The sequence below is a fragment of the Danio rerio genome, chromosome 24 (assembly GCF_049306965.1).
Source record: "Danio rerio strain Tuebingen ecotype United States chromosome 24, GRCz12tu, whole genome shotgun sequence".
Taxonomy (NCBI): Eukaryota; Metazoa; Chordata; class Actinopteri; order Cypriniformes; family Danionidae; genus Danio; species Danio rerio.
In genome coordinates this window covers 21,355,001-21,368,288 of record NC_133199.1, presented here as the reverse complement: position 1 = coordinate 21,368,288, position 13,288 = coordinate 21,355,001, and the positions used below count along the sequence as shown (strand labels likewise).

Below are 13,288 nucleotides of genomic sequence, written 5' to 3'. Positions count from 1 at the left end.
AAATTGCCAATACAGGTAACTGATAACGTTTTATAATTGAAGGCTGGTATAACCAATAAAGAGACCAATAATGCAATTTTTGATGTGATTTTTTTCTAAACCTAATTACTAAAGCAAGGGCTAAGCAAATACAGTGAATAATACTAACTGCAGAATACAGGAAAATGTAAGAAACATCTACATTTTTGGTTTGTTTTTTGTTTTTATTTTAATTCATTCATTCATTCATTCATTCATTCACTCATTCATTCATTTATTTATTTATTTATTTACTTATTTATTTATTTATTTATTTATTTATTTATTTATTTATTTATATCTGGCAAAATAATTTCTTATACAACTTTGGTGGCAAAGCATCTTTCAACAACACTATTAGCCAGCAGCACATATCTGAAGTGGATGAAACAATAATTAATCTATTTTAATATATTAATATTTTTTTTAATAAGGGCTGATAATTTAAACATTAAAAAAAGCATTTTTCTTTTAATACCAACATGGCCACATGTATATTGTGTGTCTCGAGCTGTTGGTTCACAAATGGTTCATCTTAGAACAACAAGAGTGTTGTTTAACTGACAGTATACTCTAAAAAAACATCTCTTCTTTCTCCAGATGTTGGTGGTTTCTTTGAAGCAGGAACACTGGTTAAGTATAATCTGGTGCCTGAAGTGCTGGCTGCAGCTTCCAGCCTGGATGAAAAGAGCATAATCCACAACCTTCCAGTCGAAACAAACCTGACACATGAAGACCTGACCTTCAGCTTCAGCACCTCCACCTCTCCCAGTCTTCTGGTGTACGTCAGCTCAAAGACCCAGGATTACATGGCTGTGGTGCTCCGTCACAATGGTAAGACATATTTGAGGCATTGCAAAGATAGGTTAAGATGAATGAAAGATGAGATGGCTGAAATTGTGAAACTGAGTGTCTCCCATAGAGTTTTGTGACACTATTAAACATGATTGTTTTAATATAACTAGGCAAATTATTTTATGCTTTCATAATACACAATATCATTATGAATTTGGAACAATTAATTTGATGAATAATAAATGATGATACGTGTCAAGATGTTTATTTTTGATTTATTTGTATATGGTTTTTTATTTTTTTTGAGCTGGTATGCCTTGATTGGTCATGGAGCATGAACATGCAGTCAAACATTTTTCTTTTTCACCATAATTTTTATTATTGCCCAGCATAACTTTAAAACCCAGTAGTACAATTAAAAATGTGTTTTCACTAGGGCTGTGCGATTAATCGAAATCAAATCAAATCGAATATTTCCCAAATAAGGTTTAACAGAGCAAGGAAGGTCTTCTGGAGAAATTCTTATTTGATTTATTTTGGCTAGAACACAAGCAGTTTATAATTTTTTTAAAAACATTAATATTACATTAACAAAATTAATAGCCCCTTTAACCTATTTTTTCCTGATAGTCTACAGAACAAACCATTGTTAATAACTTGCCTAATTACCCTAACCTGCCTAGTTAACCTAATCAACATAGTTAAGCCTTTAAATGTCACTTTAAGCTGTATAGACATGTCTTGAAAAGTATCTAGTCAAATATTATGTACTGTCATCATGACAAAGATAAAATAAATCAGTTATTATAAATGAGTTATTAAAACTATTATGTTTAAAAATAAAAAACAGAAATTGGGGGGAAAAATAAACAGGGAGGCTAATAATTCTGACTTCAACTGTATGTATTATATAATTTCCCCCAGCCAGAGTAAACTGTCGTCTGTGTGATAGTCTTACTAGCCGATTGAGTAAGCACACTTTCATTCTGCCCAATCAGAATTGCGGAACCAGACTGTGCGGAAAGCCCACACTAAAAAAAACAAACAAACAGGAAAGCGCAAATGGATGAGATGATGGTTTCTGCCGCTTCAAAAGCATTAACAGACAAATTCATATTAAAGAAAAAAAGCACATCAGTAATATGAGAATATTTTGGTTTCAAAGTGACAGACACCGATCAAAACCAGCTGTTGCAGAATTGTTGCCATGACACAAGGAAAAACAACAGCCAACACCTAAAAAGCACCACAGGCTATAGACCAATAATATGAGGAGTGCCTTGCTAAAAGGTCAACTAAAATTATTGCCAGTGGCATTCAATCTAGTAGTGAGCAACAGCAAAGTACAATTTTATTGTTTGCAGCTGTTACACTAAATGAAAAAACACCACGAAGACACCAGAAGATAACTAACGCCATAGCTCACTACTGTTTGCTCTAGAGAAAAATTTTGTGTTTAATTTCTGAATATTTATAAACAAATTTGAATGAAAGTTGGAGTTAATAATATATTTTGAGTTGCTTTTTTTAACTAACACTCACTGCATGCTCACAATAAGAAGCTATGATACAGATTATTAAGCTGAAGATTGACTCCAAAGTTATATCGCAAATCAAATCGAGATCGCAATATCTGTCAAATAAAAATCACTATTAGATTCATTCATATTTTTTTTCTTGTCAGCTTAGTCCCTTTATTTATCCGGGGTCGCCACAGCGGAATGAACCACCAACTTATCCAGCAAGTTTTTACGCAGCAGATGCCCTTCCAGCCGCACACACACTACAGACAATTTAGCCTACCCAATTCACCTGTACCGCATGTCTTTGGACTGTGGGGGAAACCGGAGCAAACCCATGCGAAGGCAGGAAGAACATGCAAACTCCACACAGAAATGCCAACTGAGCCGAGGTTCAAACCAGCGACCTTCTTGCTGTGAGGCGACAGCACTGCCTACTGCGCCACTGCCTCGCCATCACAATTAGATATTTTCCCTAAATCGCACAGCCCTAGTTTTCACTTACAAGAATTAATACCTTAATGGGACAGTGCACCAAAAAGGAAAAATCTGTCATGATTTACTCACCTTTTGCTTGCTCCAAACCTTTATGAGTTTCTTTTTTCTGTTAAACACAAAAGAAGATATTTGGATAAATGTTGTAATGTCAATGGCTAATTTCCAATATAACTTCTTTTGGGACCAAGGAACTAAACTAAAAAAAAGGTTTTAAACTAATTTAGAGTGTGTAAATTTTCAGTTTTGGGTGAACTGTCTCTTTAAGCATCAATTTTATTTGGTAGAAAACAGCAATTTCTTTCAAAAACATTAAAAACATATCTGTTTTTCTAACTAATGATCATAAAAACATCCAGATCTTGTTTGACTAACTGCATCTCTGTTTAATGTTTTATGAAATCGTATTTTTTATATTTATTTTGTGTTGTACACTGGAAGCTTCTGCAGCCAAACCAAATTCCTTGTTTGTGAAGCACACTTGGCAATAAAACTGATTCTGATTCTGAAAACATGTGACCCTGGTGCTGACATAGTATTGTGCAAGGAACAGTAGAGAATGTGTCTTTATTAATTAATAATCTGGCCATAATCAGGATTTGTGGGGAAAGCGTTTTGCTTTTCATGTATATTTCAGTGTAAAACTGCATAGAATGGTGTACACTTTTATAGATTAAGAAAAAATGGTGGTAGAGACATGTTTTTCCCATGAACCCAAGTAGCATTTTTGTCATTACAAATGTAGCTAAATGCTGTAATCATCTGTGCACATAAATGTTGGGAATTATGCAAATGTAAAGTTAAAACATAACTGGCACACACTGCATTCAAAAGTGCCCATGAAACTCAAATGCAGAGACTGAGATGCCTGTTCTTCACTTTGAGCCAAGCCGCTGAGACATGGCAGACACTGGATCACAAGCATGGGAGCCCAACAGAGGGCAGGATTATAACAGTTCTAAGGGACACTAGTCATGCTTTGGGGTATATGATATTGGTATTGCAATTACCTCTTTACACAATAATTGATTATGACACAAACTTTAATGACAGCACCCCTCTGTGCCAAGAATGTGTGTCCCTTTACGACATTTGTGATTTATTCAGAATTGTTGCACCTCACAGATCATTCAGGTAGATGGAAAGAATCTAGAAATGACACAGCCAAAATCAGGATACCAAACAAAGGGGGAAAAAGCAAGAAAAACTTCATTATGATTTGTCTTTATAAATCTCTTTTATATACATTAAATATAAATTCTCTCACCCCAAAGTTTATCTGTTGTAAGTTGTAACAATATTTTTGAAATAAAGTTTTTTAACGTGGTGTCACGGTAGCTCAGTGGTTAGCACTGTCGCCTCACTGTCGTAAAACATATGCTGGATAAGTTGCCGATTCATTCTGCTGTGGCGACCCCGGATTAATAAAGGGAAAAGAAAATGAATGAATGAATTTATATAAATGCATAATGTTTATTTATCAGTTAGTTGAAATTTAAATGTTTATTGTCTATTGTTGAATATTTAATATCTATATTGCTTATTGATTGATTGGTTCTACATATGACTAAAAGACAAGATAATTAAGGGGTTAATGGCTTTTATTGGCTTGGAGTAAGCAGCCAGACTGGCCAGAAGCCCCAATGGCACCCCTGATCAAGTACCTCACATGCACTCTTTGCTTTGAAACATTCACTGCAACAAGCTACATTTATACTGTTAGCCTGATGAAGGCAATTTTCCCGAAACACGTAGGCGCAGTTTTAAGGAATGGCCATGTCAGTAAAGGCTTTTTAATAATTTTCCACATTTTCGAGTGCCTTGGACTGACTTTTGCTGTTTATTCTAATGAATCCCTTACCCAAAGAGCACCAACACATTATTTAAGCAACCTCTGAGCCCTTTTTGTTTGATTTTGGATTATTAAGCTACATTTATTGTTTAAATAAATCAGTCTTTCTTGAATTGAAACGTGCACAAAACCATAGCATGATTGAAATTTACCTTCAATTGATGCTTTGTCAAATTAAAGGCACAAAACAAAGCATTTGATTTGTGTACATATATTATTAGTTCATTGTGAAATTCTGACTGGACAAATGATACTGTGGTGGTCCACTGAATTTATAAGCAACAAAAACACTTGTGAGGTGACATTTCATGTCCCAAGAGCCAGTTTCTGTGCCTGACGACCGGGTTGTCGTGGTCCTAACCTTCAACCACCACCCATTTCACAATGCCCTGGCCCCATACAGCTCCCCCTGCAGGTGGTGGGCCTGCAGGAGGATGGTCCCATGTTGCTCCTTCGGGCTAAGCCCAACTGGGTTCTGTGGGAAAATACCCAACCACCAGGCGCTCGCATACAAGCCCCAACCCCAGGCCTGGCTCCAGGGTGAGGCACCGGCTGCGCCATATCGGGTGACATCACCGTCCTTGATGTTTTTGTACTCATAAAGGGTTTTTGAACCCTACTTAGTTTGACCTGTCACCCAAGACCTTTTTGCCTTGGAAAACCCTACCAGGGGCGTTAGCCCCCGACAACATAGCTTTTAGGATCACTCAGGCACTCAAACCCCTCCACCACGATAATGTGGCAGTTTATGGAGGAGAGGTCCAGTTCGGAGACCACAGGATTTCTTCTCTGTTATTCGCAGACAATGTTGTTCTGTTGGCTTCATCGAACAGAGAGCTTCACTGGGGCAGTTTACTGGTGAGTGTGATGTGGCGGGGATGAGAACCAGCACCTCCAAGTCTGAGGCTATGGTCCTCCACCAGAAAAGGGTGGATTGCCATCTCCAGAGTGGAGGAAAGTCCTTACCCCAGGTGGAGGAGTTTAAGTATCTTTGGATTTGGTTCACAAGTAAGGGAAGTATGGAACATGAGATGTATCGGTCCGTTGTGGCAATGAAGGAGCTGAGCCGAAAGGTTTCCTTTGCAGGTTGGCAGTGTAAACTCTTATAAAGCTCTGTCACACGAGAGGATTTCGGAGTAGAGCCGCTGCTCCTCCACATCAAGAGAAGTCAGCTGAAGTGGCCCGGCATTTGTTTCAGATGCCTCCTGGACGTCTATCTAGCGAGGTGATCCAGTCATGTCCCACCGGGAGGAGACCTTGAGGAAAACCCAGGACACGCTGGAGGGACTATGTCTCTCCGCTGGCCTGGGAACCCCTCGGGACCCCTCCAGAGTAGCTGGAGGAAGTGTCTGGGGAGAAGGACGTCTGGGGTTCTCTCCTAAGAGTGCTGCCCCATGACCCTGCCCCGGAAAAGCGGTAGAAAATGAATGAATGAATGAATGAATGAATGAATAAAAACTTATTTCCAGAAAATTATTTCCAGAATAAAAGTCTCATGACATGATAATAGCTTTGCAGATCATTATCTAATAATTAATTAAAGCATAGGTCTCAAACTCAATTCCTGGAGAGCCGCAGCTCTGCAGTTTTGCTCCGACCCTGATCAAACACACCTGATCCAAATAATCAAGGTGGTTGAGACAACTCTTCAACACCTTAATCAGTTCGATCAGCTCCAGGAATTGGGTTTGAGACCTATGAATTAAAGCATACAGCTAGATACTGAAACAGATTTGATCCATTATATTAAATAACATATTTATGTGTTAACATACTCAATACAGTAAACTGTATATTCAGATCTGTTCTTACACTCTTAAATATGGTCTTAATGGCACTAAAATGGTTCTGGTAGTAATAGGGGAACCACTGTAAGTGCTACAAGACACCTATATCTTTAAAGAAGGTGCTAGATAGCACCTTAACCACCACAAACACTTACTGAAGAAGCATTACGGGCTTAACAGGCTCTTTATAAGTGCCACTTAAATTGGTTCCCCTTTGATAACGAGTCAAGGGCCACTTTTAGTGCTATTTAGCACCATTTTAAAGGTGCATAGGCTGTTATTATGCCTCCTCACAATGAATTATCAGGTTTAGTATGAACTTACACACTGCAAACCCATCACATCACACATTTTTAGTTTCTGCTGTTGATCATTAAGTTTTATTCTGACGCAATAGTCTGTATGTTGTATTTTCACAGCGATTTTGAAGCTGTACTGTAATAATAAAGCACAATTTATTGCAACAGACTGAATTGCTTTCTGAAGTGGAAGCGCTACAGTAAAAGCTAATTATATGACAAATAGCATAGCACCAGCAATTTCATCCCTGTTCCTTTGGCATAAGCGCAGGACTGTGATCCATTTTTTCAGAGTTTAAAAGTAAAACACAGCTGGTGTTTAAACTAAAAGGCCCTTATTCCCTTCAGAGATGTTTTTTTTTTTTTCACTTTAAACAGTGTTTTTGATGTACTGTTGTTTAATTTGAAGAGCTGCATTTTTCATTTAACACCATTCCATAAAAACCAAATTGGACACAAGGTTGGTGATTACTCTTTGAGTTAACTTTCCCAAGCCCACACTGAATTTTACTCTGCAGCCTCCGAGCAAATATATCTCGCTGGACTGAGCTGTAACCCAAATGAGTTTGTGCTCACTCTTTTCTTTAGGTCTGTGTGACACATGAAAGGTGAATGAAGTCATGGTGTATTCACATTTACATTTAATCATTTGGCAGATGCTTTTATCCAAAGTGATTTGTATATGAGAATAATAGAGGTAATCATAGTCATAAGAGTATATATACAGTTGAAGAATTATTATTTTTTTTTATATATTTCCCAAATGATGTTTAACAGGGCAAGGAAATTTTCACAATATGTCTGATAATATTTTTTATTCTGGAGAAAGTCTTATTTGCTTTATTTTGGTTAGAATAAAAGCAGTTTTAATTTTTTTTATGAATCATTTTAAGGTCAAAATTAATAGCCCCTTTAAGCAATTTTTTTTCGACTGTCTTCAGAACAAATTATCGTTATACAATAACTTGCCTAATTACCCTTATCTGCCTAGTTAATATAATTAACCTAGTTAAGCCTTTAAATGTCACTTTAAGCTGTATAGAAGTGTTTTGAAAAATATCTTGTCAAATATTTTTACTCTCATCAAGGAAAAATGTAAATAAATCAGTTATTAGAAATAAGCTATTAAAACTATTATGTTTTAAAATGTGTTGAAAAAAAATCTTCTCTTCGTTTAACAGAAATTGGGGGAACAATAAACAGAGGGGCTAATAATTCAGGGGGGCTAATAATTCTGACTTCAACTATGTATTTAAGGTCAAATAAAATAAAAAATCTGTATAAAATTCTAACTGGTTTAAAATTGTAATTTAAAAACATTTATGTGCATATGGTCTTTGATTGTCCACTTGAAAGTAAATTTTGAGATATGGGTTTTTGTAATTGACACAGAAGTATGTGATAGGTTCATTCTTAAATGTTTTATTATTTGTCAGCTCAATATTTCTATGCTTATCAGTGTAGAATATTCTTACAGCACTATCTGCAGCAAAAAAACAACCTTTAAAATCTACCATCAACCCATATTCCCAGTAGACAAAATGTGGTTTATAGAACCACAAATTTTTTTTTAAAAAATCGCACTGCTGGAGCAGTCAAAAGCAAAGATTAGCAGAGCTAAACAAAGAGCAATTCAGGCATGTACAGAATTTATTCAGAAACTTTAATAATTAACTTGACAGACCAAAGGTGTGAATGATAAAAATGATATAGCCTTCTGGGAGTGTATAAATGTGATATGTCACCTTTCAGGTTGAGACTTTTTTAATGCAAACTCCAACTTTTAATATACAGTGTTAAAAACATCTGCAAATTAGCAGGTTCTGTAATTTGTGATTCACTGTTTTTTTTTTTATTTACTGTTATGAATTACATTATGGGAGATTATCTGCAGTTTAATAATGACTTTATTACTGGCATTTTAGTCATTTGAAACAATGTACCCGGTATTATATAAGTAATAATAGAAAGAAGATTAAGTCTCTGGAAAATACCAGAAAAAAATACTGTCAGTTGATTGCAACACAGGCTCATTGTGAAAATGTATCAGTAAAAATTCCTGTTGAGTGCGAATGTTGTAGCCTGAGCTATGTATGCCTGTACAGTGGTGGCCTTGCGACACAGAAAAGTTAATCGCAACAAAGGGGTTTGAGTCTGGTGAAAAACGGTTTCAGAAAGTGGGTAAAACAAAAACAAAAGGTCAAAAATAAAATAAGCAAGTAAAACAGGGGCATCATAATGGCGCAGTGGGTAGCACGATCGCTTCACAGCAAGAAAGTCGCTGGTTCAAGCCTCAGCTGGGTTAGTGTCTGTGTGGAGTTTGCATGTTCTTCCCATGTTCACGTGGGTTTCCTTCAGGTTCTTTGGTTTTCTCCACAAGTTGAAAGACATCCGCAAAAGTTGAATTGGGTAAGCCAAATTGGCCATAGTGAATTTGTGTGAATGAGTGTGTATGGATATTTCCCAGTGATGGGTTGCAGCTGGAAGGGGATCCGCTGCTTAAAACATATGTTGGATAAGATGACGGTTCATTTCACTGTGGCAACTCCAGATTAATAAAGGGACTAAGCTGAAAATAAAACTAATGAATACGTAAATAACCGGGTGGGAATGTGGTAAGATCTGAAAACATGCTAAAAATCAAGCAGCCATGAGAGGGCTTTTCCTTTTCTGGATTATTTTTGAAAACACTGTCGGTTGGGTGTAGGGAAGGTGGTGGGTTTGTCAATCGGTGCTTTTGAAAACACTATCGATTGGGTTTAGGGAGGAGGGTGAGTAGGGTTATCATTCTGTTGGTCAGTCAGTCAGTCAGTTAACAACGGGCTCTGGTGGATTTGCACGAGAACAGCAGGTGCAAACAGCACTCATGAGAGAAATTTGAGATCTGAAAAAGCGCACACAACAGTCTCGGGTGGATTTGTAAAAAGAAAAACTGCAAAAAAAAAAAAAACTTACCTCCTGGCACATATTTCACACTCTCCAGAAATTTATATAGTGGTACATATACTAAAGCTGAGTTGGTTTATTACTAGGTTTTTGTTTACCATAATTTATAAAAACCAATCTAAGCAATATATTGTATTACTATACTATACCAATAATATTAAAATAATAATAAGTCACTTTTTCAAATTTTTCAAAATCAAAAATTGTTAGAGGAAAGATCAAGGTCCCATAATGTAATTGAAAAACTTAAATTAAGAAAATACATGAATCTGAAAATACTGAATAACAATAACTTAGTTTTGTTTTACAATATTTAAACAATAAATAAACAAGCACAAATGGGTAGGATAAAAAAAACAGAGTTGCAATAAGTGAGTGTTAGAAAACTGAAGCAAAAGAAAATAGAATAGAGTGTTGACAAGGAAATTATAATCTGTAGGTGTTTCTTAAGAATTACTAAAAACTCAGACAACAGGAGCAATCAAAGGCAACAAAAGATTGTTGACCAGTCCCAATCAGTCAGATGTAATACACAGAATTGAACAGAGCAGAACACAATATTAAAATATAAGGTGTAAGTGTTAGACAATTAACAATAACAAATAGAAAAAAACGGGGGGGAAACTTAGGATTATTGGGTAAAAGCACATGATTTTGATCCTTTTATTGCCAGGTTGGCATCACAGTATTCACTGACAGAACTCAAGCTTCTGGAGGGCACATAAGTCTGAAGTGAATTTAGATAAAGGCTTTAGAGCTTTAGAGGTGGTTTTGAAGCACCTTCTGTATCGACTGCGGTGCGGTTTGAGCTCTGGATAAACTGTATCTTTCTGTTTCATTCAGGGACCCTGCAGCTGCGGTACAGCTTGGGCGGCCTCAGAGAGCCCTTCACCATTGATATTGACCAGAGGAACTTGGCCAACGGGCAGCCACACACCGTCAACATCTCTCGCGTGGAGAGAGACATAGAAGTACAGGTGAGAGAGGCTCATTTCTGAACACTCAATATAGTACAAAAAGTATCAAGTGTAATAATGATACAGTAATATAACAATAAAGAGAAGCATCTTAATCTAAATAAAAACTCATAAGGGGTGACTTAAAATGCTCTGCACAGGCAACTATTTTCAAATCTACAGTAATACTTGCAAATAATTTCACACTAAAAGTTTGTTAGCATGTTGCTAAGCTTATAACTCCAATATCTATGTACAGGTATAGCTTACAAAACTATGTGGCTGTTAGATAAAAGTACTTATTTTTGTATTAAAGTAAATTACTAAATTTTTGTTATGTTAAAGTTTATTTGTTATAACAAACAATACATTATATGTATATATTTAAAAATATAGATTTAATATAGAAATATAAATACATTTAAAATATACTGTATTAAAAATATAAAATATATAACTCTTAGGTAAAAGTTAATATTTTTTAGGAACTACATTATATCATACGTTATAAATTGTTTGTTTTTTTATTTATCCTTAAATTCTGTTATAGTACTTACAATAATTTATGCAAAAATATATTAATGCATAAAAGACAAATTAATTATTCTTAGACTAATTATTTATAATTATATAGTTAATTATAAACATGAGTAGCAGTGTGATGTGGCTGTATATCGACACTGGTGGGAGGCGTGCCTTAGTGCTCTACTAGTAAATATATGCAGCCACATCGCAATGCTACAAGTGTGATATTGGGTTTATACAACAGTTCGACGGCATAATCATGTGTATAAAAAGAAAATCAAACAGAGTCTTTTGTACGAGGAACTACTTTCTTCCACCACTCATTCACATCTGCAGCTGACCGTCAGAACAGCAGAAACCATTGCACGTCACTTTAGAGCTAGTATTTGAATGATTCTCCTGCATAACATCTAGAGGGATGACAAAACGGGATTTTTGCTCACATTTTAAAATTATAAGGCTGAACGGTATGAAATGCCATCAATCTAGTATTCCTCTGTTGCAATCGGGATTTCACAATAATAAACCCCAAAAAAGCCAGAGCAAAGCAATTACTACCAATTTATGTGGTATAAATACAGCAATAAAAATAGAATGTCAATTTAGAATGTCAATTACCTGATTTATAATGATGTTTTCTGCTGTAGTTTGAAACTTACGCGGAAAAAATGCTGTTTTTCCTACCTAAGGACTTATTATGTGGTCTCTGTCGCTTTCTTATGGCGAAACGTCAATCATCATTTTCTTTGGTCTGCTCAGACAGGCTGATGGTTCCCAATGCACTGAATCCGATGCTCTGAAATGATAGATAATTTCAAATAGACACTATCTTTATAAATAAACTACATAGTTGCAATCTAAACAACAACATTCTCACCTAAAACAGCCTCAAAAGTACATTATGTTGTCCAACAGCAGCAATATTTGTCAAACTGTAGAGTGTCCTCTGCTTGTCGTTGTATGTGTGCAGAATAATACACAAGGGTAAAGAGTGAAGAGGCTGGATGAGTGCTATTATTTGCAGAATATCACACAGTGATTAGCCAATCAGATTCAAGAACCAGACAGAACTGTTGTGTAAACAGATATAGGTATTTGTAAAATATGCTGCATCATTGAACTAAAATATACCTATTGGAAGAAATTGTGTCATTTGAATATGTGTTTGTGTGCGTGTGTGTGCATGTGTGTAAACAGAAGTGACATGTCAGAAATAAACTTGTGCCGCATCTGTTATCCAGGATGCAGTACATTAGTCTCACAGGCCAAACTGCAGTGTGGAAGCAGAATAATTGAAAGCCAGTATTGATCTCTGAACTAACACTCTCTGTGCACTGTACATTTTATTATGTCCTAAATAGCAGGACACAGGCATCTTGTGTGGTCGATCAGCAGGGCATTCAGGACCATGAAGTGATAAAGTAGATGTCAAGATCACAAAAGGCAGGAGATCAGTGGAAAGTGTAGTCCGATCACAAAGCACTGATGAAGAAAATAACTCAAGATGAGATCACTACACTGCAACTTAAGATGAGATAACAACACTTTTTGTCTTGTTTCTAGTCAAAATATATAAATATTCTTAAAATAAAAAAACATTTTCTTGAAAAGCAAAACTAATTTTCTTGTTTTAAAGTGGTGGTCCACTATGATATCAGCTGCCAGCTAGCTCTTTGCAACTCTCTTGGATGGGAGACCACACGGGAAAGCTAGGTTGCTGCGCCAACAGGCCAACAGGGGACACTCACTGCTGCACACTGGTGGTGGATAAGGAGATTCCCCCTAAGGTGTGAAGCACTTTGAGTGTCTAGAAAAGTGCTATATAAATGTATAGAATAATTACTAATTATTATAATATAATATTTTATACTTAAGTTTATGTGTAATGTAGCTGTGTGAATGTAAGAAACATCTCTGAATGTAATACGCTGTTCATAGCAAAGGGAGACATTGGCTTTTACAGAGTTAGCTTAGCAAAGCCTTCAGCGAACGAAGTTATGGGACTTACATCCGGGTTGATGAAGTCATAAAGTCTTCCAGGTTAGGCATATACACACGGCGCGTACATCCTGTGCAGTAAAGGGGCGTGGCCAGA

At 36.2% G+C, this 13,288-nt stretch overlaps 1 protein-coding gene across 4 annotated transcripts in view; it reads left to right on the top strand.

The window, feature by feature from the left end:
- Positions 1-13,288, top strand: part of cntnap2a (contactin associated protein 2a) — a 760,628-nt gene that overhangs the window by 683,746 nt on the left and 63,594 nt on the right. For all 4 annotated transcript variants that reach the window (XR_012399148.1, XM_009297353.4, XM_068217086.1 and 1 more), the window contains 2 exon segments: positions 619-852; positions 10,556-10,689. Coding sequence is in view for 3 of the 4 variants with exons in the window: in XM_009297353.4 (XP_009295628.1) it covers positions 619-852; positions 10,556-10,689 (368 nt within the window). In the remaining variant the exon portion in view is untranslated.